We start from the raw sequence: 27,151 nt of genomic DNA, 5'->3' as shown, positions 1-27,151 counted from the left end.
GAAAACAACTGTGGAGTTTTCCAGCAAGGCATTAGAAACTTGTTATCCTACAGTTGAGAAAATTGAAGGCCAGAGAAGTGGGGTGATTTACCCAATGTTTTACAGGGAGGTGGGGCAAAGCTAGGACTTGCACCCCAAAGTCTTGATTCTAAATGTCTTCCTTGCTTTTTCTGCTATGTGCCACTAGTGTTTTTGAGCCATAGGTGAATTCCACTAAGCTACCTCAGGTGCTTAGGACGTTAACTTTTGCAAAGAACAGTAAAATCTCATTAAGTCAGAATAATTGGAAGAATGACCAGGCTGACTTGAGAAAAAGTCTGAACTATTTAAAAAGATATTCAGCTTTTTCCTTTCAAGGTCATGTAGTAAATTGGAATAAATAATCACAGAATGGGGCCAAGCAGAGGTCTTACTGAACCTGCCCAAAGGAACAAACTGGAATAATTTCTGAAGGGTACATTAACAGTTTGCATGCAAGTGATGACTGCTAAAGATAGTTCAGGCATTTAGAGAAATATCTTTTTATTAAAAATAAGTGAAATGTTTCCCTTAATACACTTCATGTAAGTATTTACATACGAAACTTTCATAAATTTATTTATTTTTATTTTTATTTATTTTTTCGAGATGGAGTTTTACTCTTGTTGCCCAAGCTAGAGTGCAGTGGTGCGATCTCGGCTCACTGCAACCTCCACCTCCCCAATTCAAGTGATTCTCCTGCCTCAGTCTCCCAAGTAGCTGGGATTACAGGCGCCTGCCACTACGCCCAGCTAGGTTTTGCGTTTTTAGTAGAGACGGGGTTTCGCCGTGTTGGCAGGCTAGTCTTGAACTCCTGACCTCAAATGATCTGCCTGGCTTGTCCTCCCAAAGTGCTGGGATTATAGGCGTGAGCCACCGTGCCGGGCCTGGAAACTTTAATAAATTTAAATGTAAACATCTAACCATCTAACCACAAGTTAAAATGATCATGCGTTTGATTTCATGGCATATAAATTAACCTGTTTTTACTGTTTTGCTGTACATGACTTGTTTGGTATTATTCCTGTAACTCACAGCAGCATAAATGATGACATCTGTCTCTCTCATTTTCCATCATCTTAATTTTTCATCTATCCAATGCCAACAGAATGTCTCCAGCTGCTTGAAAACCGGAAGCATTTTCTGGCCATTCCTTTCTCTCACCACACTCCCACCAATTTTACCAAAGGATCCTACCCTTCCTGTTACCATTTTTGAGAATTCTTTGCATTTGCCTGCCTTTCATCATTTTCTGTTCAAACACTAAATATTCCTTCCTGAAGATGTTTAGAAATACTATACCTTGCTATCTCTAATTCTGTCGTTTAACATCCCACCAGGCATACTATTTCTGAAGCTGTTCATAAGTCGTATGTTTCTCTCTTGAAATTGACTTCTTCCTCCTTTGTTATCTAAGAGCCAGGGTCCTTGACCTGGCAGGTAACACGTGGGAGGTTCCAGACTGACTGAGTGGATGTTATTGACTATCAGGGAGGCTATATGGGAGAACAGTCTGTAATGCCCTCAAGCCCTTCAGTGTGCTGAAGGCTAGAAAAAAAAAAAAAGTTTCTGGGGAAAATGGGGATCTAGTTGGAGATGCATAAAGCCTGCCTGCCTGCCTGCTCTCCCGCAGTCCCTCCCTGCCTCTTTCCTCCCTCCCTCCCTCTCTCCTTTCTTCCCTTCCCTCCCTTTCTCCCTCCCTTTTTCCCTCCCTTTCTCCCTTCCTTCCTCTTTTTTTTTTATTCCTGACTCAAAGTTGTTAAAGGCTTTTCTTGATGGGTCCATTGTCCTGGATGTGATTCAAAGATCCACATATCTTAAGAAAAAACTGACCAAAACTGTTACAGCTTAGCCTGATGAAATAACTTAAGTTCAAACAAAATAAGGCTACTCATGCATTTGCTGCTGGCGACCTGCTGCCCCCATCTGGAGAAGTTGGGAACGGATGTTCTTGATTCATTCCTGCGCAGTTCTTGTTTCCTTTAGGGGTCTGCATTGGCTTGGCTGTCTTATCCAAAGGTGGTTTGCTACAGTGTGTAGAAGTGTCAGTTTATGTTTACTCTGAGTAACGCCAAAGACCTTTATTTTATTCCTGGCTGGAGGATGACTCCTTAGTTTTGTGGACCATCTGTTCTGGTACTGCCCCCCAGCTTCCCCAACCCTTCCTACAAAAGGCTAAGCTAAAGCCGTCTTTCTTGACAGCCTTGGACTAGTGAGAAGTGCTTCCTGACTTTGCATCCTGCCTTGGTAATCTTATCCTTAAAAGGATAGTTTGGACTTTTGATATCTGAGGTCCCTCTGGCTCGGAGTCCATAAAAAATACTTACCAGTGAGAAATGTCTATTTAACATAAATCAACTCCTAGGTATTAAATGAGCTTTCTCTCCTAATGAACAAGATTTCTGGAAGTAAAATGCACATGCCTGGAGGAGGGACTGAAATTTTAAAAACAATTTCAAAATATGAACTATACCACTAGGAGGCAGTGTTGACATATAATTTAATTCAAGAATGTCTTCACCATAGCTCCTTTTCAGGGAAATATTTTTAAAAATCGATGGATATAAAAATGATTAAAGGTTATAATATTTTGGTGGCAACAAAATTCTGAAAAGAATATTAAAGGAACATGCATTTTACACAGTAATAGAACAGCAAGTCCAATAAAATATCATCTGTGAGTGAAAGCTTTAAATACTGAGCTTGGTTTGAGAATATAAGAGAAATTATAGATAACAACTTTGCAAAAAAAAAAGAAAAAAGTGGAGTTCACTCTTGTTTACACTAGCCATATGCAGCCTCTGAAAGCTGTGCTGCTTTGGTTCTGTTTCTGTGCATTGAGGGATTAGGGGTGGATTATTAACTCTTAGTAAGAAAATTCTGGCAATTTCTTTGCCTTTCCATTTATTTATTTATTTGACAGAGTCTCGCTCTGTCTCCCAGGCTGGAGTGCAGTGGTGCAATCTCAGCTCACTGCAGCCTCTGTCTCCCAGGTTCAAGTGATTCTCGTGCCTCAGCCTCCCGAATAGCTGGGACGACAGGTGCGTGCCACCACACCCGGCTAATTTTTGTATTTTTAGTAGAGACAGGGTTTCACCATGTTGGCCAAACTGGTCTTGAACTCCTAACCTCAAGTAATCCGCCCACCTCCCAAAGTGCTGGGATTATAGGCGTGAACCACCACACCTCGCCTATTTTTATTTTCTAGAATTCCCTGACTGGCTCTCCAGAAAGAGCCAGTAGGGCCTCTTTTCCTTTTAAATACTGTCACCTGCTCCTTTAAAATTCCAGCATACTTGTGAAGTAGGTTTTTCTTTTACATAGGTGAAGAAATTGAGGTATAGAGGTTTCATGTAAGACTTAGCAAGTTGTAGAACCAGGATAAGAATAAAATACAAGCAATATAGTCTCATTGCTCTTCTTTTTAATAGCTGAAAAGAATTACAATTTCAAAACAGCTCAAACAATTCAAGAATGTTTAGAAAGCAGCATGACCTCTTTTCTAATACACTGAGGGTAGTCATGTTTCTTCTAATAGTCTTGTATCTTCAGGCTTGAGCTTTTGTAGGAGAGTAGATATTAAATTATCAGAGAAAAATATCATAGTTCTCAATCTAGGAAACCGGGCTAGAGTTGGGAGACTCTCTACTTTTTTCTTATTATATTTTTTAAAAGCTACCAACCAATACAAGCTCACTCTGCTCAGCCTTATGGCCCAGAGGCACTAGGTGGATCCAGTGTTGACTAGGATGGAGAGGGCTGAAATATCCATCTCTCCTCCCTCCTCCCCATTGGTCTATGTCTTTTACTGGTAGAAAAGTGGGTCAGGAAACAGAAGAACTCTGGAACTCAGAGAGCAGGAATCTGGGTATTGGATATTTATTGATCAGGTCTCATATGACTGATCTACTTATAAGAATAAACTTAAACAGGATGGTCTCCTTATCTGAAGTGTCCTATAGCAATATTTTTCAAACTGTGGATCCAAACCCAGTAGTGGGTCATAAAAATCCATTTGAAAAGTCTCAACTAGCATGTTTTATAAATGAAATAGAATGAAAAGGAATGGAACAGAAAATACTAGGATGGATCACACATTTAATTTCAACAGTAAGATGTGATGTGTTTTGCTGGGTCATTATATAAATTGTGTTTGTTACTAAGGGTCATGTTCAAAAGAACTTGGAAGCCCCTTTCCACAGCACTTTATCTGTCCCTGGCTGGTTGCTGAGTCCTTTATGACAGTTCATGTCTCATCCTCTTTGCTAGCCTACCAACTTCTTCAAGTGGCATTAACATCTGAATTACTTTTCCTGTGCTGAAGTGATTTCCATAATACCTTACACAGGGTGGGTGCTTAGTGAACCTGTTCAAGATTTACTTTGTACTTATTTTGCTCCTAAGAAAATTTCTAAAACATACTTTAAAATTATCAAGTGCTATTTGTAATTCTATTTTGTCCAGGTAATAGCAATAATATATATAGGATGGCATTCATGAAAGCACTGCTTTTTAACCCTCTTTTCCATATTTGTAGGAACTGTGGCCCAAACACCTAGAAATTCATCAAAAATAGCTTCTATTGAGGCTACTGTAATTTGAATTTTTGTTTTTCAAAGAGCTCTTTCAGCTGCTGCTCAGTTGTGGCTTCTTTCTGCTGCATCAGCTCGGCTGTTCCTTTGGTCACTCCCCAGCCATCTGGCTTTGACATTGAAGGGTTGTATGGCCGGCCCGAGGCTATCCGAAGATTCTCCCAGTATTCCTTCCTGGCCCTGTGTGAACAAAACACATGACACCAGACATCAGACTCCTCCCCTAGCTTTGGTCTTTATGTCATGGAACCATTTAAAAATTATATAATATTTTAAATAATTTAATGCAGCACACAAAGTTGCCTATCAGACATTAAAAAGCAAAGGTGTCAATCTCAGCCACCTGTGTGGGCAGTCTATGGTTGTTTGGCTTCACCATGATTCCTGACTATGAATTTATATGCTACTGATAAACAATCATTTGCTTACACTTATCCACACATTAATATTTAACAGGAAAAGTATGACATACCATTAACACAGTGAAAAAATCATGTGCTCAGGGTAACTAAGCAGCACAGTAGCAACACTAGAATACCCGTGTCAGCTGCTGAACAGCAACACCCGTCAGCAGCAGGCTTTGTCTCCATCCATGATGCTGTGTTTTGATTAAAAGGTTACTGTACACTGTATTTTACTTTTGTAGATGAGAAGAAACATCAGAAGCAGTTGAGGGACTGGGATATTTCATCCATTCTGCTGGATGGCTTTTTACAGTGTTTCCTCCAGAGGCATCTGCCTCATTAACAATGGTTTTTGTCATAGAAGGTGCCCTTTGATGTAAAAACTGGTATGGTTTCTTGTTCTGTTATGAATGCACATTGAGAGAGCCATCTTTGGATTCTAAGAGTGCATCCATTAAAACACACATTAATCTGGACTAAAAATTCCACCCTCTCCCCTCAATCTGTAAGTCTAAAATTACTTTGAATTTCTTTTTTGAGACAGGGTCTTACTCTGTCACCCTGTCTGGAGTGCAGTGGTATGATCTTGGCTCACTGCAACGCCCGCCTCCCAGGTTCAAGTGATTCTTCTGCCTCAGCCTTTTGAGTAGCTGGGATTATAGGCCTATGCCACCATACCCAGCTAATTTTTGTATTTTTTGGAGAGACAGGGTTTCACCATGTTGCCCAGGCTGGTCTCAAACTCCTGAGCTCAAGTGATTCGCCTGCCTCGGCTTCCCAAAGTGCTGGGATTACAGGTGTGAGTCACTGTGCCCACCTTGAATTTCTTCTTTTAATATATGTACAGGGAAAATTTGGGATAGGAGTACTGTCTATTCCACTTACACTACCTGTCCTTCCTCACATCTTCATGAGCCAGCTGAGTTCACCTTGGTTGTTCTTCCCCAAACCCTGGATAACTTCTGCACCTCTCACTCTGCAGGCTCTACTTCTGCCCTTCTATTTCCTTTGCTTCCTTCTAGCTCAGGCCTCAACCTGTCTGCTGTCCCTCCTAGCAAGTCTTCCTCACATGGCAATTACAACTTGCTAACTTGCTAATCTAACCTTGCCCTGGGCTACCTGAGACCACCCAGGCTCCTCTTTGCCTTTGGGATGGGGTCCTACATAACTCCTGAGCATGAATAAAGAGGCTGCCTCCTCCTCCTGGAGGCATTCTCAAACTTCCAGTTTCTCAATGTGTCATTCTCTTTCCACTTCTCAGTGCTTTCCTGAGGGCTGTTCCTCTAGCAATGTAATTCCTCTTTCAGAATTCAACTCAGGCATCAGCTTTCTTAGAAATCCTTCATTCACCCTCCCTCTGCCTTTTGCCCCTTGGGACATTAGCTCAGACCCTGCACACCTATGCACATCTTCATCCTTGGACTTACTATACTCATTGGACATTACCTGTTTATCGTTCTGCCTGCTAGATTGCTAGCTCCTTGTTTAGCTTGCTACCTCAGCATCCACAACAGCATCTGACAGATAGCTGTGCTCCGTTAATAGCTGCTGAACAGAATGGAACTGCTACCTCTCCTTGGAGTACCTGTCCTCTACCCGCTTCCTAGTTCTCTATATGGTAGAAGCCTATTGAGCCTTCAAAATCCAGCCCCAAAACCCTTCTTTTAAAATATTTTTCTGTTAGGCAGAGATAGTCATTCTCTTCTCTTGTTACTTTTCTATCCATACATCTACTAAAGCAGCTACCACAGTATAATACATTGGCTTTCGTATTCTTTTACCCAGTGGACTGTGAGTCTCTAATCCACGGCTTTTCATTTCTATATTCCTACTGCCCTTCCCAGTGCCTGACATAAATTTTTTTTACTAGTGTATTATTCATCTTCCCCACTGGAATGTAAACTCTGAGGGCAAAGACCTTGCCACCGTATTCCCAGCTCTGAAAATCATGCTTGATATAGAACAATCAGTATTAGCTATACTTAAGTGGTCCTTAACTCTTAAAAATCAATGCAATTTAAGATTATTGTGCACCACACTAATGGTGCTTTACTAGAGCACGAAATCACATTTCATTGCCACTTACATTTATTTACATTCTATATTCTTTTTTTTTTTTTTTTTTTTTTTGAGACAGAGTCTCACTCTGTTGCCCAAACTGGAGTGCAATGGCGTGATCTTGGCTCACTGCAACCTCTGCCTCCGGGGTTCAAGCAATTCTTGTGCCTCAGCCTCCCAAGTAGCTGTGATTATAGGCATGCACCAGTATGCCCAGCTAATTTTTTTTTTTTTTGTATTTTTAGTAGAGATGGAGTTTTGCCATGTTGCCCATTCTGGTCTCAAACTCCTGAGATCAAGTGATCCGCCTACCTTGGCCTCCCAAAGTGCTGGGATTACAGGCGCGAGCCACCGCACTCAGCCTATATTTAAAAAAAAATTTTTTTTTTTAATTTTTCTTTTTCTTTTCAAAATCCAAAATCAGGCCAAATACATTCTATATTCTTAAAACAATCTCCAGAAATCACCTAATAAGGATGCTTTGTAAACATCTCTGGGAGAGAATTTGGGGATGACTGATTCTTCATCATCACACAACAAATTTGCTGCAGTCTTCTAAATGGCCTCACTTGAACATATTCATAATCTAAATTAGTTTGGGTTAGTAAAAAGATGCTTACCTTGCTCTAACCCAGGGTTTGGTGTGCATGTCCAAAGCACTTCCCCAGCTGCCATGTTTTTCTGAAGCTGGTGGCAAAAAGCCCCTTTCTGGGGCCAGCTCCTCTGCAATTGCCCTTATGTGGTAGGGCTCAAATCCACAGCACCCGCCAATGTACCTGATCCCCATGTTGTAGGCCTCTCTGGCGTATTTTTGAATATCCCATCTGGTGGCAACTCTGGGTTCCAGTCCTGTAATAAGTGGCATTATGCCATTAAGCATTATACATTCTTTTCATAAAAATTCAAGATAAATAGCTACAAGTATGTAATTTTCAATAAATGAATTGTTTTCAATATTCAATTTTTACATGTAAGAAAAAACTTTGCTACTTTGTGTTGTATGTTCACTTTTACATGTGTGTGGTATCCAGCCTTCAGGAGGGTTCCAAATGACCCCGGCCCTTTGATGTTTTTCTTCTTGTGCAGTCCCCTCTTGCATTATAACAGGGCTGGTCTGTGAGATCCATAGAATATGGCAGAACTGGCATGTGACTTCAGAGGCTAGGCTATACAAAACATTATGGTTTCTGCCTTGCACTTTCTTGGAGCACTAACCCTGGGGAAAGCCAGCTGCCATGTTGCAAGCATCACATGTTTCAAGCATGTTTTCCAGCATCACAGTGAAAAGGCCCATGAACTGAGGAACTGAGGCCCCCAGTCAACAGAGAGCAAGAAACTGACACTAACTCCCAAAAACCAATTAAGTGAGCTAGGAAGTAGATCCCCCAGCTCCCAACAGGCCTTCAGGTGATAATAGCCCTGGCCAATATCCGGACTCCAACCTCTTAGGAGACCCTGAACCAAAACCACCTAGTTATGCTATCCCTGAATTCTTGACCTGGAGAAACTGTGAGATAAGAAGTGGTTTTTCAAGTCACTACATTTTGCATTAATTTAATGTGTTATACAGCAGTAAGTAACACAAATGCCTTGCCTTTCTTCCTTTGTGGTTCCTCCAGAGTGGTTGTATTTTATAATATCTTACTTGTCTAAGGGTCCCTATAAAATATAGGATAGGGTGTAAAGACCTCAGAAGGAAATAGGAGGCTGGGCATGCTCAGAGTGGTCTCTGGCTTAATTTGTGAGATCAACCCACCCCCTCTTCCCAATCATGCTGGGAAAGTTTTTCCTTCTGCCTGGACTGCAAGTATCCCCTCACTTCATCTGCTTGGTCTCTTCATTAAAACTTGTTATACAGTCACTCGATGATGGTATCTTGCCTGCAATCCCAAAACTCTGGAGTAGCTGAGCCATATTAAAAATTGGAGAAAAGGACCTTAGAGATAACTGGTCTGATCTTATTTTCCCAATAAAGAATTTGAGAGCTAGAGGAATTCAAAGATTTTCCTAAGGTGACAGGACTTAGCAACAGAGCTGGAACTAGAACTAAATATCTGTTGATTCTCCCACGAAGGGCATCCTCACCAACCCCAAAGTATGACTCACTGGTTGTCTGTTTAGATGCTGATTCACCTCAGATTTTATATTTAAATTCAGAGATCTTTTTTGCTAGCCGGGACCATCCTTTCCTTCTGCTCTTCTCTAATACCAAGGGGCTTTCGGCTGCAGGGACAGAAACCAGGGACAAGACATGAGGAGACACTAAGCCATCTCTTCACTATGACAAAAGATCTCTGGGTATAGATTTACTTGAGTTTATATGAATATCAAATGAAGATATTGAGATGATTCATCAAATATTGGTCTTACCAAACGGGAATTCTGGGAGATCGATGAACCCCTGCTTGTTGCAGTCAGGAGTGTGGTAAGCCAAGGGCTGGCTCATCAGGTGAGCTTTCAGTCGGGCAGCCTCCAAGCCCTCCTTCATGAGCTTCACTGTTTTTAAGCTAATGGTGGGGTCAAAGTGGCAGTTCACACCAATGATGGATGCTCCTGTGAGTGGGAAGAACATGATAGACTTAGGGATGCACCAGAAACCAGCAGGGCCAGCTCTCCTGTCTTCATCAGGAATCAGGAAGTTTTTTTTATTTTTTGAGACACAATTTCACTCTGTTGCCCAGGCTGGAGTGCAGTAGCGTGATCTCAGCTCACTGCAGCCACCACCTCAAGCGATCAAGCAATCGTCCCACCTCAGCCTCCCAAGTTGCTGTGACTACAAGTGTGTGCCACCACGTCTTGTAGGCTAATTTTTCTTTGTTTGTTTGTTTGTTTTTTATAGATATGGGGTTTCACCATGTTGCCCAGGCTGGTCTCGAACTCCTGAGCTCAAGTGATCCAACAGCTTCCCAGACTGCTGGGAGTACAGGCATGAGCCACCACACCCAGCAGGAAGCTTTTAATTGGAATGATGAACTGGCTGCATAGCATTGGGTCCTCATTCCCCACAAACCTCTCTTACCTTTGAGTGAGAATGATTACTAGCAGGCAGGAAGTGCTTTCTGTGAAAAGTGCTTTGAAGAGTCTGGTATAATTGAAGTGTAATTTGTGCACATTTGGCTGTCCATCTTTTTTTTTTTTTTTTTTTTTTGAGACACAGACTCTTGCTCTGTTGCCCAGGCTGGAGTGCAGTGGCACGATCTCAGCTCACTGCAGCCTCTGCTTCCTGGGTTTAAGTGATTCTCCTGCCTCAGCCTCCTGAGTAGCTGAGACTACAGGCGCACACCACCACGACAGGCTAATTTTTATGTTTTTAGTAGAGACGGGGTTTCACCATGTTGGCCAGGATGGTCTCCATCTCCTGACCTCGTGATCCGCCCAGCTCAGCCTCACAAAGTGCTGGGATTACAGGCGTGAGCCACCACGCCCAGCCCTGTCCATCTTTTTTAAAAAAAAAATTATTAGAGTTTTTTTAAACTTCAAATTTTAGTAGTCAAACTTTCAACGTTGGACATTATGTTGCAAGCACAATAATTTTTCAACACTCCCAGCTGCTAGATTACACCTGTGTTTACCATACTGCTTACTTGAGGTGTAAATAAATATTCCTTTTCACCAGGCCAGCTTAATAAGTTCATTAGCCTTCTTGGGCATAGCAGCAGAATGTAATTTAGAAAAAAGTTTTTTAGACATGTGTTTTCTAGAAGGAATTCTGTGTCTAGGATTAATAGTTTGGGGAAAAAGAATCTCAAAAATCCTTTGACTTCAGCTACTCAATGTGGTTACTAGCCTATCAATCATTTTGACAAGCTTTTACTTTACATTTCAGCCTCCCCAGACTCACAACTATATGGGATTGTCTTCCTACAGTATTCTTGTAAAATTTGGTGCTGTGAAGTTTGATTTAGTGAGAACAAAATATGTTTTAGATATTTCATTTTCTTCAAAAACTTTCTTTATAGTCATTATGTTCTTAACTATATTTGGACCAAAGATGATTTACCATAGCAATCACTAGACATGATTTTGGAAGTTTCCTCCTCCAGAAGATTTGAGAAGGCATCATGACATTATAATTCTTTTACTCTCTCCTCTCAAAGTGGGAGGAATTCCCAAATAGGACTTTTCTTTCCTTTTTTTTTTTTTTTTGCATTTTAAAAATGGTGGTAAAATATATATCATGTAAAACTGGGCATTTTAACCTTTTTAAAAAATTTTATTTTTTTGTAGAGACAAGGCATCATTATGTTGCCCAGGCTGGTCTTGAACTTCTGGCCTCAAGCTATCCTCACACCTTTGCCTCCCAAAGTGCCGGGATTATAGGCATGAGCCCCTGCATCTGGCCCATTTTAGCCATTTTTAAGTGGCATTAATTATATTCACAATGTTATGCAACCATTATCACTATTTCCACATTTTTTCAATACCCCAAAGAGAAACTGTACCCATTAAGAACTAACTCCTTATTTTCCCCTTCTGCTAGCCCCTGGTAACCTCGAATCTACTTTCTGTCTCTGTGGATTTGCCCATTCTAGATATGTCATATAAACAAAATCATATGATATTTGTCATTTTGTGAGTGGCTTAGTTTACTTAGCATGATGTTTCCAAGGTTCATCCCTGTTGTGGCATGTTTGAGAACTTCATTTCTTCTTATAGCCGCATGATATTTCATTGTATGGATACACCACATTTTGTTTTATCCATTCACCTGTTGATGAACTCTGAAGTTGTTTCCACCCGCAAAAAGGACTTTTTTGGGCCAGGTGCAGTGGCTCATGCCAGTAATCTTAGCACTTTGCGAGGCTGAGGTGGGTGGATTACCTGAGGTCAGGAGTTCAAGACCAGCCTGGCCAACATGGTGAAACCCCGTCTCTACTAAAAGTACAAAAATTAGCTGGACGTGGTAGTATACGCCTGTAATCCCAGCTACTTGGGAGGCTGAGGCAGGAGAATCACTTGAACCCAGGAGGCGGAGGTTACAGTGAGCCAAGATGGTGCCATTGCACTCCAGCCTGGGCAACAGAGCAAAAACTGTCTCAAAACCAACCAACCAACCAAAAAGGACTTTTTTGGATAGACTCATGGCCTAGGATTTTGTATTTTGTATATAGAGATACCAAGAACAAGAGCAAGAGAGATTATTTCTGGATACAGCATGAGTGATGAGTGACCCCAGTGTTCAGCTCCCAGGAGCAGCAGAGCTGATGCCACAACCCATGGAATCCAGTGGTGAGTGGCAGGTGTCTTTGCTGTTGCTGGGCTGGGTCTGCAGTTTGCTCTTCATTCTTGTTCCAAGTAGGCCTCACTCCCCTTCATTCCTCGGAAACAGCTTTTGTTAAGGTTACCAATGACCTCAACCTTGCCAAATTCAGCAGCTGCTTCTCTGTTCTCATCTCACTGAAGCTCTCAGCAGTATGCAACCTAGTGGACAACTTCCTCCTTCATTGACACTCCCCTTCTCTTGGCTTCTGCAACTTCCCACACACTCTCCAAGTATTGTTTCTACCTTGCTGGTTTATTATTTTAATAAATGTTCTGTTTAATATTCTTTTTAAAAATGTCTTCATGTTCTGTGCTGTCTCCTCCTCAAGGCTAAAACTCTCAACTGGAGTGTTCCAAGATTGCACTGATTCATCTGTTCTTCCCCGTTTAAACTTCCTTTTCTGTCCTAGGCTTTCAATACCATCTATATCCAGATCTCTCTCATATTCCTCTCTCTTACCCTGACCTTCCCATTGGGCTCCAGACTTGAATATTGTGGATATATACAAGTATCCAGAAGTAAATATACTTGTATGTGTGTGTATACCTATGTATCCAGAATATGTGTGTGTATATATACATATACTTGTATGTATAGATATACTTGTATATTTTATATATATATACACATATATATATATATTCATCAGATTGTGTATACATATACTCACAAGTATATGTATCCACAATATCCAAGTCTGGAACCAAGTGGGAAGGTCATTGATATCAACTAAGCTATAAGCTGTTGAAGATCTTTGGCTACCCTTTTTTTTGGATGTTGGGCTGCCAGAGTTTCTCTTTCCTTGCTTAACTTCATTCTATTAATAAATTAATATGTTGGCTATTTATTGGATGTCTTTTAGCTGTAAGCCTCCTTGCAAGAGATTATAGAGAAGTAGAAATAAAGGACATTGTTCCTGACATCAACAATTTTATAATTTAGCACAGGGTTTTCCAAGGTTTGGTCCATGAAAATAATGTTCCATGATCAATTAAGTTAGGAAGTAGCTGTTCACTACATCACTTTCTTGGAGACTGGGAATATATGTGAACATATCAAAGATATTGATAAGTTCCACAGTAAAGATATCTGCCTAAGGCCGGGTGCAATGGCTCACACCTGTAATCCCAGCACTTTGGGAGGCCGAGGCGGGTGGATCACGAGGTCAGGAGTTCAAGACCAGCCTGGCCAAATAGTGAAACCCCGTCTCTACTAAAATATACAAAAAATTAGCCAGGCATGGTGGCGGGTGCCCATAATCCCAGCTACTCGGGAGGCTGAGGCAGGAGAATTGCTTGAACCTGGGAGGCGGAGGTTGCAGTGAGCCAAGATTGCGCCATTGCACTGCAGCCTGGGCTGCAGTGTGACAAGACTCCATCTCAAAAAACGAAACAAAACAAGATATCTGCTTAATTTGGTTTAACACAGCATTTTCTAAATGTATTTAACCACAGAACCCTATTAACATTCTCGATGATTGGAAACTATAGACTGAAGATATTCTTTTTTTTTTTTTTTTTTTTGAGACGGAATCTCACTCTTTCGCCCAGGCTGGAATGCAGTGGTGCAATCTCGGCTCACTGTAACCTCCGCCTCCTGGGTTCACGCCATTCTCCTGCCTCAGCCTCCCAAGTAGCTGGGACTACAGGCGCCCGCCACCACGCCCAGCTAATTTTTTTTTTTTTTTGTATTTATTTTAGTAGAGATGGGGTTTCACAGTGTTAGCCAGGATGGTCTCGATCTCCTGACTTTGTGATCCGCCCACCTCGGCCTCCCAAAGTGCTGGGATTACAGGCATGAGCTATCGCGGACTGAGGATATTCTTAATGAGTGGTATAAATTGCAAATGTTATAGTTGCTGAGAGGAAAAAGTGATCACTTGGGGTAGGAAAAATTATGTAAGGATACATGGAAGTATAATAATTTGAACTAAACATTGGAAGATGGACTAGCTTTACTAGACAGATATTTATTAAGGACCTATTATGTGCTACATGCTATGCTAGACACAGGATACTCAGTACTGAACTAAACAGATAGTCTCTGCATTTATGGATCTATAATCTAGTGAGGGAGTCAACCATTAAACAGTTAAACAAATGAGGTAAGTGAGAAGTGCTATGAAGAATATAAACAGGATGCAGCAATATAAAAAACTAGCCATCTACTCTGTACAGAATGAGGGAAGAATTAGATGCAGGCCAAGCATTCATGCCAATTAACAGTGGGGATAATGAAGGCCTCCTCTGATCTTTCTACAAAAAGTTAACTTGCCTCTCCCCTAGTTGTTATATTTCCCCATGAAAAATTATGATTATACAATTTCGTCTCTAAATCTAAATATTTGTTATTCTTAATAACAAGTATGAAAGTTATTTTCATGAAAAATCAGGAGTTGGGTAAAAATCAGAGATTAAACAAAATGCTAGTCAAAATTTCTCTATTATACAAAGTGAGTCAGGCTCTTCCCTTGACAATTATTCTCTGGGTTAAAATGAGGCAGTTTCAAAAACAGTCTGTGGGTTTCTTCTAAATGAAATGAAACCCAATATTTGGAATGGGTTTACAATTATACAAAAGATATACCGGGTGGTCAGTGTCTTATATCAAAGGATTTTCTGATTTATTATACCAGTTACAAAAAGCAAAACATATTAGTAATTTATGAGAATGAAAAACTTTGGCAAACAGGGCAACTAACTTAAAAGTTATTAACGTTTAAAGACCTCACTTGTAGATGTTAAACCTCCAGCTAGGGCTAGTTCTCCTTTCAAAAGCCTGGTGTGTGTGTGTGCATGTGTGTATGTGTGTGTGTGTATTTTTATTTTTATTTTTGAGACGGAGTCTCGCTCTGTCGCCTAGGCTGGAGTGCAGTGGCGCGATCTCGGCTCACTGCAAGCTCCGCCTCCTGGGTTCACGCCGTTCTCCTACCTCAGCCTCCTGAGTAGCTGGGACTACAGGCGCCCACCACCAAGCCCGGCTAATTTTTTGTATTTTTTAGTAGAGGCGGGGTTTCACCGTGTTAGCCAGGATGGCCTGTGTGTATTTTTAAAACTTTTCCTCTGGGATTCAATAATATCAATATTCTTACAAAAATAAATTAATGGCTTTTATGTTAACGAAAGTAGTATACACTGATGTGTAGACAGATGTGCACTAGTGTGTTCTTTTAAGACTTACTAATCACAAACTGATTGAAATCTATCATCACCTGCTTTCACCAGGCGCACTGCACACTCGCCGGGGGGCACGCCATGCAAATCTCCTTCCGGGCCAATGCACATGGTTGCTGCCACAGGTTTACCGGATGCTATCAAGGTTTCAACTGCCCACACAGCTTCTTCAACGTGTTCAAAATACTGGAATCAGTTAAGGTTAGAGTACTTTTAATCTCGTTTCTCCCAAAACATTTTTTTTTTTTTTTTTTTGAGACGGAATTTTGCTCTTTCACCCAGGCTGGAGTGCAGTGGTGCAATTTCTGCTCACTGCAACATTTGCCTCCCAGTTTCAAGCAATTCTCCTTCCTCAGCCTCCCAAGCAGCTGGGATTACAGGCGCCCGCCACCACGCCTGGCTAATTTTTGTATTTTTAGTAGAGACGGGGTTTCACCATGTTGGCCAGGCTGGTCTCAAACTCCTGACCTCGTGATCCACCCGCATTGGCCTCCCAAAGTGCTGGGATTACAGGTGCGAGCCACTGTGCCCAGCCTTTCCCAAAACAATTTGAAAACGTATTCTATTGCTTAAAAACTTCATTATTACTGTTTTCAAACTTTGAATTGTGATCCATTAGCATTTTTAAAACGAAATAGAATGATTTCTTACTGTAAATTGCAGTCAAAAAGTTTGAAAAACACCATATCAGATTAACTGAATCAAATTTAATAGAAGCCCTGAATTGGAAAACGATTTCAAAAACTAAATATTACTATTACTAGTTATGATTGTCACCTAACCCCACACGGTACTCTTGAAAGCAAAAGGTAGAGAAAATGTACTAGGTGTATTTGTCTTATCTTTCACCACATCTTTCTTTACCTCTGCAATCAAGAAGTCCACATTCTTCTTCATAAAGACCTCTAACTGTTGCAAAAATACTTTTTTGACTTCAGTTTCACTCTTGCAGCTAAGATATGAAGGTGTCTGACTCACTCCTCCTGCTACCAAAGCATCTCCTTCATCAGCCACTTGTCGGGCGATGTCGCAAGCAGCTTCATTGACTTTCTGCCCCTAAAATGGGTGAGTATATAAGACATCTAAATTTTCATGTGAAATTGAAATAAAATTATTATTCAAACATTCACATCTTAGTTGTATATTTACAGTAGTATCTTAGTCCAGAAAATGACTGTTATGGAATAGTTCAAAGCTTTACCAAGTTGAACAGTTTGCAATAACAATAACACTAATAATAGTGATAGTAACAATAAATATATATTATATATGACATTACATTATACCAAAGATGTGTGAGATGGTAAAAGTTTTTACACTGAAGGATGTTATCTGGTATCTTCCAGTGCCTGAGATGCACTTAGAAGAGTACCTAACAAATAGTAGTGGTGGTGATGATGATTTGCTTTTATGATTGAGAAGATTAAAATTAAATTTAAATACCTATAGAATTCACGATGTTTTTGTATGTATATTCTCAATTAACAGATAAATGCGTAACTAATAAGATATTTTCTAATTATTTAGACTTTAAAAGTTGTTTGTTATGCTCAACAAACAAAAAGCTCCCCAAACCTAGCACTGTATGTACACTTGTGGAATTTTGGAAACCTCAGCCTTGATGGGGTAAAGGGATTGGTTCAACATCACAAAGTAGATATGGTTGAGTCAGGCATTATTCCAGGTTTACTGATTAATTATGCCTACAATCTTTCCTCTAGCCATGCTACATTTAAAAACATTAAGGATGAAAGAATTTGTAAGGTTGCCCAATTTACTCAGCAACTTAGTCAAGAGACTGGGAGAATCAGTAATCATTAAATACCTCTTCTTTCATCTGCTTCGCTAAATGCCTCTTTGTTAATTTTGGGGATTCCAGCTAAATAAAACCTAGGGCTGTTATTCATGCCTCTCATTTTTGTATTATTAGAAATAAAACAAAACTCTGAAGAGGTTGAACCCTTTTCTCTATGGGAGCTTTGTTGATGCAATAGGTCAACAATATCCTTCTAAAAGTCCCACGGCTGGTTTTACTCACAGATATCTTCTCTAAGACATAGTTGCCCCTGTTCTCCAGCTTGTCTTCACTCGCATAGAAGGTGAAGGTCTGCATGACGTTTGAGCCAGCTCTGAGGAACTCTCGATGAAGCTGGCGAACTGGGAGAGTGAAAGAGGAAAGGTATAATTTCTGTTTATTAACACACGATGTTTTCAAATGGCTCTCAGATAAACACGCAGGAAAACAACTTCTTGAATTTCTGGTTGCTTGGCATTTGCACATCTTAGGGGTAGATGAGAGGTAGATCTGAAGTCTCTTGGCAACTCCTGCAAACCTGCTATGACTAGATGAATGGGTGGGCAGGGGGTGCTCATATTCCTGTATTTGCTCATCTTGTTCATTGTTTATTTTGTTTATCATTCATTGATTATATTTGTGGATGGCACCCATGGACACAAGGATAAACAATCCATTATTCTGTCTTTGGACAACTTCACAGTCTGTCCAGAAATAACTGACTACAGCACTGCATGGCTGGGCTATGCAGGAAGAAGGGATCATTTCTACCCTAGACATGGGGCAAGGGGGCGAAGGAGGTCTGAAGATGAGGAATCATTTGAGCTGCACTTGGAAGAATTCAATGCTACTGCCAGGCAGAGAATGTGGGGAAGGGAATTCCATCCAGAGAGAATAGCCTGAGCAAAGATAATGAAGCAGGAACAGGCATGGCATTTGGGGGAATGACAAGTACTTTGAGTGGCTGGAGTTGATGAATCAGGGAAATATTTAGTTTTTAAGCAACTGGATGATGTGATTAATACAGTGTTTTCAAAAGATAATTCTGGTAGCATGGTGAAATAAGAATTGGAGCAAGATTTCCAAGCACAGATCCATGGATGAATGCCAAATGGCAAAGTTTGTTTGTTTGTTTGTTTTTTGAGATGGAGTCTCATTCTGTCACCCAGGCTGGAGTGTGGTGGTGTGATCTTGGCTCACTGCAACCTCCACTTCCTGGGTTCAAGCAATTCTCCTGCCTCAGCCTCCCAAGTAGCTGCGACTACAGGCACCTGCCACCACGCCTGGTAATTTTTTTGTATTTTTAGTAGAGGCAGGGTTTTGCCATGTTGGCCAGGCTGGTCTTGAGCTACTGACCTCAAGTGATCCGCCCGCCTCAGCCTCCTAAAGTGCTAGGATTACAGGCGTGAGGCCTCCAAATGGCAAAGTTTTATCAGCTGGAAGAAATATGGTGGGATTTTTTTCCCCATATAGCTAAATGTATTCAGTTTAAGAAATTATCATTTGTTTTAAAATAGCTGTCCTAAACTGTGGTTGCCCATTAGATCCCCTGCAAATTAAAATTATGGATCAGAATGTCAAATCCACAGATATTCTGACTTAATTGGTTTGGAGTGAGGCGTAGGCATCTTTCTTTTTAAGTTTCCCCAACCCATCTTTGTTTTCAGCCTTGTTAACAACTGCCATTGTAAGACAGTGGAAAAAAACTCCTTTTATAAAATGACTGTGAAACTTGGATGGTGGTTGTTTTTGTTAGGAGAATTAACTGGGCAAAGTAAGAAATCAGCATGCTATTAATATATCAGCTCCTGAAAATTATTTTGAAATTTCAGAGGTTTATGGAATCCAAAGGTCCAGGAGCAACTATATGACAGGCTAGGAAATTACTAGGACACTGAAGTTCTTAGTGGAGATGAGTCTATACTCATCTCTTGTATCCCAGACGACTAGTAGAGTAGAGTGCCTGGAACATAGAAACCTTGGTTTTTGTTTTTAAATAGATGAATACACAAGTGAAAAAAGCTTTTAAATTTTAGAAAATGGATTTGTAAGCTTGTAGACAAACATTTTCCATGATTTTTTAAATCACAGAAAGTTCTCAGTGGGACCTCAAAAGCATCCCTAAATTAGCAGGCTTCAAACTTGTTTTAATTAATTACAGAACCAATTAAAAATATAGGGAGTCCCATATATCAATCAGATAAACCCAGAGCTGCTGTGGCTGGAGAGGGCTGAAGGGCCTATATACTAGGTTTCTGGACACTAGGAATAAATGGTTTATAACTACAAAGTCCACTCACATGGTCCTTGGGTGGAGTTCCAGAGGTTTCATGAAAAAAACCCTGGAAATGTGTGCAAATTGTTATGTATAAATACATTTTACAGTGCACAAGGTCTATAAAATTTCATCAGATTTTTCCACAGGGCAGTGATCCCAAAGAGTTGAAGACAACTCCTCACTCTTGATTATTCATCGTGCTTCTAAAACTGCAGTGACTCTCTAAGTATGATCCATCTTAGAGTCACCTGGGGGCAATTATCAGAAAGGCAGATTCCTCAAACTCTTCCAGACCCCGATAACCTGAATTCATTGCTGAATTAAAGCTGCTTCCACTGGGTGCAAGAACCATAACTTTGGGCATAAACTTTAGCAAGAGAATGAGGCTGGTAATTTGAGTATCCTTTCACCTACTTTTTCCTGATCACAAGGTTCTAGGTTCATCCTCTAACCCATAATACAATAGGACTAGTCCCTTTTACTCAATGACATCACTTATACTAATTGATTACCTTCATTTTATGGCCTTAACTCCTCATTATATTACTTATTTTAAAATCATAGAAGCTAAATGTACATTGATACATGATTATATATGTACATAGCATAGTTGGAGATTAGCCTTATAGATTTAGCTTGAGAAATGCAAGTTTTTGAAATTCCACAGCAAACTCTAAAAGGTCAAATAAAATTCTGAAGTATTTCTTCAGTTGGGTAAGTTTGCAGCAAAACCATTTGGGGGCAAAATATGACCTGAACCAACATGAAGGTATTGATAAACATGTTTCAATTAGTAAGGGTAGTCATGTATTTTGATGCAAAAATGTATTAATGTGTTTCAATGGGAGCTGCTTCAGGGCCCAATGGGAGTGTTACATGATATGCTACATTTGTACTGTATTAACTTTCTAACATCCCCAGATTCTTGGATTCCAAGACACGTTTGACCCCACAATGTGGTTTGGACAGGGGACTGTGGGCCTGTAGCATAACCACTCCTTTCTTGTTGCCCAGAACATGAAAAAGTCAGGCCCAGGCACGAGATACATAAAAATGTTACGGGTGAAGTCCAGCTTGCAGGAAGACTCTTCAGGGGTTTCCATCAATTCTAGCTACCACTCAGTCTAAATTACAAAAGCACTGCAGATACACAAAATCATTTGCATAAAATAGCTCAAGCGATCCTCCTGCCTCAGCCTCCCAAGTAGCTGGGACTACAGGCATGCACCACCATGCCCAGCTAATTTTTAAAAAAACTTTTGAGAGACTGGGTCTCTCTATGTGCCCAGGCTGGTCTTGAACTCCTGGGCTCAAGTGGTCTTCCCACCTCAGCCTCCTGAGTTGCTGCGATTACAGGCATGAGCCACCATACCCAGCTCCTTTATGAGAACTTACAATAGAGCTCTGCACCAACCTGCTTCTGGGTGCTCCACAGCAGCTTCAGGAGTCCAGGGTCCTGCCTTTACGTAGCCCCTCTTCTCCAGTGCAAAGACAAACCCTCCATCTCCAATCACAATCTCTCCAGCATTTAAACGTTCTAGGATGCCCTAAAATTACAGATGAGGGAGGCAAAGGAGTTACTTGAGTGTTTAAGATAATTTTCTATTTTTATTACTTTTGCTAACATATTCTTGGAGATATGTGGTTATTTTAGAATTTTCAGAGAAAAATGTATATTTTATATATACATTTATGGCTATCTATAAGACAAACAACCAGAATGCTCATAAAATAAACATTTTTGTATTCCTTTGTATGTGCTGGGGGTGGGGGGGGGTCTTTCAGAACACATTAAAGAGTATTTGAAGAACACCATGGGAGGTGTGTTTGAAGAACTATCTGCTGAGGGATTAAATGAAAAGATTTTGTTGTAAATCCTCAAATCTGCACTTAAGCACAGATTCTTAAAATGGTAAATACTAGTCTTCTTACTCTATCAACAAACTAAAGAGAGGGTTAAAAAATTGTTAAAGAAGTTGAAATGGCATAGAATGCAATTTTTTTTTTTCTTAGAGACAGCGTCTCACTATGTGCCCAGAGGAACTTGAACTCCTGGGCTCAGAAGATCCTCCAGTCTCACCCTCCCCAGCAGCTGAAACTACAGGCTCATGCCACAGTGCCCAGCAACGCTATTAAGCCATTTTATTTTAAGACTGAAAAGGTGGCCAAATCACTCAAAGACTTCTATCTTTGGTGTTAAAATTCAGTTTCCACAACAGTAGCTATGCTATACAGTCCAGATTATGAGTGTGCACATGCTGTACTCTATGATGAGAACAAGGAAGAGACAACTAAATAAAGTATTTGTTGAATGATTTTTCAGCCCAATCTCCATACTTATTCCATTTACAATACTGTGCAGGAATCACCCTGGTGTTGTTCTATGGATAACTTCAGAATTAAGTATTTTGAAAGGGTTTTGTGAATTACAAAGTAATTCTCTAGATTAATAGATTTTTTGTAATTTCAAAGACCATAGACTTTAAAAATAAATAGTACCCAATTCAATTGAGATCTCTCTCTCATTTCACGAATGAGAAATTAAGACCCAGAGTCCCTGAGTAATTTATACATGGTTTTCCAGATGGGGAGCATAGGGCTTCCTGACTCTTTTATGCTTAGATAATATCTATATTTGATTTCAAATGGGATCGGGGGTGGTGGGACAGCCCTGAAAAAAACTGTATAGTGTAAAGGAATAACTTGGGACGTATTTACCCAGTGTGTTCCATTTACTACCAATAACAGTGGATAAAACAAAAGCTGACATAATAACAAGATTCCAGAAAACTGTGAGAGGCAGTCACAGGATTTTGCATCCCAATTCCTTGCCACCTTCTTAGAACCTCCCTCATTTTCATTCTCTTCCCCTCCACTGCCCCTTCCCATGCCATTTGGACAGCTGGTGCTCAGAGAGAGGAAACGATTGACATTTCACCAGACAGAAGCAAAGTGGTAGGATTATGCTGTGTGTTCCCTAATATACCTTTCAGATCAAAACATTTTCAAGCCATAATGTTGAAGCTTTGTTATCTTAATGGGAGTCCATAAGATAACAAAGCACTACAAAAATATAAATGGCTCACACTTCATTTTGAAATCCAAATATTTGTCATGATTGCAATGTATCTAAATATCACATCTGAAAACTACAACTTTGATTATGAACTAATGAACAACAACAAATATATATATATACACACATATATATACATACATGCACATATATATACATATATACATATATATACATATATACACACACACATATATATATATATATATATACACTACTGCCAGCACAGTTACATAAAAAACATAACAAAGGTCACTTAAGTGAGATATGACTTGCTACTAACTTTTATTTGGATAAAATAATTCACGACATTTGGGCAGTTAGCAGCTCTCATTGAACGTGTGTGTTTTCAAACTTTAGTATCACAACATTTTAATGTGCAGCATAGCTAAAGATCTGATGTTGGGTGGCAGGGTGGGTAGTGGTGATTCAATTACTATGCGGCTCATGCACTTGTTGAATGATTACCTCTGGAAATACTATCTCTTACATTCTATTGCATTTTAAAATTATCTAGACTTCAGGATTTTCTGTTCCCAAGCTACACAGACTTTTTAAAAAGTGGAATGTGCTATGAAAAAAATATACTGTTTTGTGAAAAAGTATTAGAAAACAGTATATGTAATATCAGCCCATTTTTGTCTAAGAAGTGCACATTTGCCTCAACAACAAACTAGCAGAATATACACCAGAATTTAACAGGCACTGTTCTTTGTGCTTTCCCTCATTGTTTATAATGAACATGTGCAAACTTTGTAACATTTATTTTAATTTTAAACTCAAATGTGTAGACATGTTATTGTCCATATATTGTTTTAACACTGACATATGCACGGAAACAAGTTACTAAGGAAACTGTTTTTTCCATCTCACATTCATCTGTTGCTTAGATAATTCTATAAAGATAATTCTTTAAAATGTTAGATTTTCTGAGTTTGAGTTTGGGGAATAAGTTAGACTTACGTGGCTATGAGAATGGGGACAAACAAAAAATATCTATATCTATATCTATAGGTATCATCCTTCCCAGTCTCTGCGGACTATTCATTTAGTACATTTAGGGACTGGTGAAATTCTCACCCTCCTTTGACTGGTGACAGTCCATAGTCCTTTGCCATCTCAACACCCACTCATGCCATCAACATGCATCCACGATGCTGCATTTAGAATCTGTAACCGAATTGACCTTCTTCCTTGTGTAGAGGTCTTTTTTATTTGGGAGGCCATCCCTTTAGAAACTGGGCACACCTCAGCTGGTTCTCCAGCAGGGCAGGCACTGGGATGAGAGCTGGCCCTTTCTCACTGTCCTTACAGCCCAGAGGATACAGTTGGCCTGGCCCCATCTGCCTCCCTACCATTTTCCGGGGGCCTCTGTCGTGCCAGGCCTGGGACAGGGCATTTGACCAAAAGGTCAAGTTTATTCTCTCCTCCCTCCATCCTCTCTTCCCACCTGTCCAGTCTCATTCCATGGCAGTCAGTCCATCTATCCATCCGTTCCCCAAATTAGAGGAAGGCCTACCATCTGGACTGAAAATACTCCTCCCAACAAGCCACTGGGAAAGCCAAGAGATGGACTTGTTCATCTGGAGCTGGAATTGGGTTTTACAATTTCATCAGCAGCCCTTCCTCAGTATCTTACAGCCACTCTGCCCATTTTTTCTTAAACCACGTTTTCGAGGCTGACATTTCGGATGACATTTTTCTGTCATCGCGGACATCAAATTGCCTGTGAAAATCTGCAATCACCCAACCAGCGCCTGGGCCTTAGGTGCAGCGAGAACCCGGCGGGGAGGCGGCCCCGACACCCTCGGTGCGGGTCCAGGCGGGAAATGTCGGAGCCAGCGCCGCGCACTCCTCCCTGTTCTGGGCGCGCCGAGTGCAGAGGGCGCTCGCGGCGGCCTCCGACACAGATGCGGAGGGGCTCCGTGGGGACGGGATATCGCGCCTGCGGGGCTAGGAGCAGTATCTCTGGGGAGTTTTCTGGTCTTGGGGTGCCAGATTCAGAAGATATTGGAAGGCTCGGAGTTCTGGGGACACCCAGCCGTCAGGGAGGGCTCAGAGCGTACCTTTGGGTCTGAGGGGCAAGGATCACATAGATCTGGGGCGCACTCTGGTCCAAACTGGGCTGGGGCTGGAGGGGAGAGAGGCGCTCTGGGGGCGCTCTCTGAACGTGGGGCAGGAGTGGGGAGGCTCAGAGGCGCCTTGGGGTCCTGCTGGAGAAGTTCTGGAAGCACATTCTGGTCTGAGGCTGAGGGAGGGGAGGGAGTAGGAGGATGATGGGTCCCAGGCAGGGTCTGAGGGCCCCTCTGCGCTCCCAGAGGCTCTGGTACGGAGCAGGTGGGAGGGGAAGGAGAGCGCCCTCGGGTCCCCTGGAGACTCACCTTCTTGGCCTTTTTGCCCACAACGGGTGGCATCTTCGTGGTGTCCAGACAGGTGGTCGACACGGATGCGGACCGACTAGGCGAGCCTTCCCTCTGCGCAGCCCCGAGCTGCTCCGAGTCCGCAGCTTGCCTCTTTATACCCGCAGTTGGGCGTGGGGAGGGCCTCCCAGCCACCGCGCGGGCCAACACGGACCTTGGGCGGGAACACGCCCACCAGCCTTTCATCAGGCCCGCCTCCTGTTGGGAACCTGGCCCGCCAAGGAGGTAATCCAGATTGTTCACCCAAATGGGTGGAACCACCGAAAAGTAAGATAAGAAAAAGCCAGGTTGCCACTCGCTCAGATTTCAAACCTGCCTAGCGTCCCTTTCGCCTCTTGCACTTTTGCCCCGACCCTGACCGTCCTCTCCCTCACCTGGGATCATGCACCATGGCCCACTTAGGCTGCCAGAGAGGCCTCTGAGAAGTCCATTCGATGCTCAAATATTTGTCAAAGGCCAAGGCGTCAAGATTGTGGAATTAGGGGATGAAGTCCTGGAAGATCTTCAGGCTGGAGTGTGAGCTCCTGTGTGATATACATCCAGTACAACGGGACACAAATGCGGCTTTAATAGAGGAGTCCAATACTAACCCTGAATTGGCGGGTATGTTCAAAATTACCTACCTCTATACCCAAACATGCCTTGCAGTTTCTAATAATACAGTAGTTTCTAATAAGAATATGTTTGTAATATTTAACAAGGACAGACTTTTAACATTTATAAATGGAAGCAGAAATGTACTTTGAAGACTTCAAAATTCAGCATGAAAACGATATAAAAAGATATAGACATTAGAAGAACTGGAGGGAATAGAGATGTTAACAGTAGTTACCTATTGATGGCGGAATTAAGGCTTGTTTTCATGTTTCACTGTATTTCCAGAATATTTTTACAATGAGAATACATTAATTTTAAAATAATAAAAACATTACTTTAAAAAATGTACAGCATGGCCTGCACGGTGGCTCATGCCTGTAATCCTAGCACTTTGGGAGAGTGAGGCGGGTGGATCACCTGAGGTCAGGAGTTCGAGACCAGCCTGGCCAACATGGTGAAACGCCTGTCTCTGCTAAAAATACAAAAATTAGCCGGGCATGGTGGCGGGCGCCTGTAATCCCAGCTACTCAGGAGGCTGAGGCAGGAGAATCGCTTGAACCCTGGGGGCGGAGGTTGCAGTGAGCCGAGATTGTGCCATTGCACTTCAGCCTGGGCAAAAAGAGTGAAACTCTGTCTCAAAAGAAAAAAAAATGTACAGCATGACAGTAAATAGCCTACAGAACAACGAAATATCTGAAACACAGTTCAGAAAATTTTACCCAAATAAAAGCATGTAAAAAAATTCTGTATGTGGACAAAAAACCTCCATTTCAACACATGCAGAGAAGAAAGTTACTGCAACACCTGATGAAGTAATACAAATTTAACTGCTAAAATGACATGTGTTTGAAATACAACTGAGAAAGTAAAAATGTCCTTTTGCTTCTAAGTATGTCAAGTTTAAAATGGAAAAAGAAATGAAAAGGTGAAAGGATATACTGTTATTCAAATGATCTGTTATTTCATCGGCTCCTCCACCCCCAACTGAGATCTGGGGTCAGCCAGAACGAGACATGAGGTAAAGTCATTCTTCACAGTACCTAGATTAAACAAACAAACAAACAAACAAACAAACCATGAAGGCATTGGCGTATCTGAATAGGTAACAGTTTAGTTAGTTAATGCATTAACTAGTTAAGGTATTCACCTGGTGAGCACTGGTGAGATGAACAGGTCTAGAGGGAGCCCCGCGGTGGCTGCAGGGAGCAGCCGCAGTCGTGGGTACCTGGCACTAGGGGGCGGTGTCAGCACTCTAACACTCAATAAAGGTTGAAAGCCGACGTTCCCAATTTCAGTTTCCTCAAAATGTGGCAAAACTTGGGAGAAATTTTAACCTAGTAGCATTAAATTTAGAAGTGAATTATGAATTTTCAATAGGTAATATAAACATATGGCAAAAATTTTACTTTTTTTTATTTCTCCAAGAAAAAAACATGGCAAAAAAAATTTAGAAGCTTTTCCCCAGCTGCTGTTGCAG

The 27,151-nt window shown here is 41.2% G+C and overlaps 2 protein-coding genes across 2 annotated transcripts in view; one reads left to right on the top strand and one right to left on the bottom strand.

The window, feature by feature from the left end:
* Nucleotides 1-3,422: 3,422 nt before the first annotated feature.
* BHMT (betaine--homocysteine S-methyltransferase) lies at nt 3,423-27,008 on the bottom strand. Its single transcript, XM_054489736.2, has 9 exons — nt 26,822-27,008; nt 25,039-26,714; nt 20,996-21,128; nt 17,547-17,665; nt 16,373-16,564; nt 15,547-15,694; nt 9,443-9,625; nt 7,693-7,921; nt 3,423-4,790 (listed from the first exon to the last, which is right to left on the bottom strand). Exons 2-9 carry the CDS (start codon nt 25,261-25,263, stop codon nt 4,607-4,609), a joined length of 1,413 nt encoding a protein of 470 aa, XP_054345711.2. The 5' UTR covers nt 25,264-26,714; nt 26,822-27,008; the 3' UTR covers nt 3,423-4,606.
* The window catches only part of DMGDH (dimethylglycine dehydrogenase), a 122,604-nt gene continuing 113,059 nt past the window's right edge, over nt 17,607-27,151 (top strand). The window contains exon 1 of the mRNA XM_063665429.1: nt 17,607-17,687. The gene's annotated coding sequence lies outside the window, so the exon portion shown is untranslated. The remainder of the gene's footprint in view (nt 17,688-27,151) is intronic.

This window comes from Pongo pygmaeus, chromosome 4, assembly GCF_028885625.2.
Source record: "Pongo pygmaeus isolate AG05252 chromosome 4, NHGRI_mPonPyg2-v2.0_pri, whole genome shotgun sequence".
NCBI lineage: Eukaryota > Metazoa > Chordata > Mammalia > Primates > Hominidae > Pongo > Pongo pygmaeus.
The sequence above is the reverse complement of the archived record's forward strand: the minus strand, read 5'-3'. Positions and strand labels throughout refer to the sequence as shown.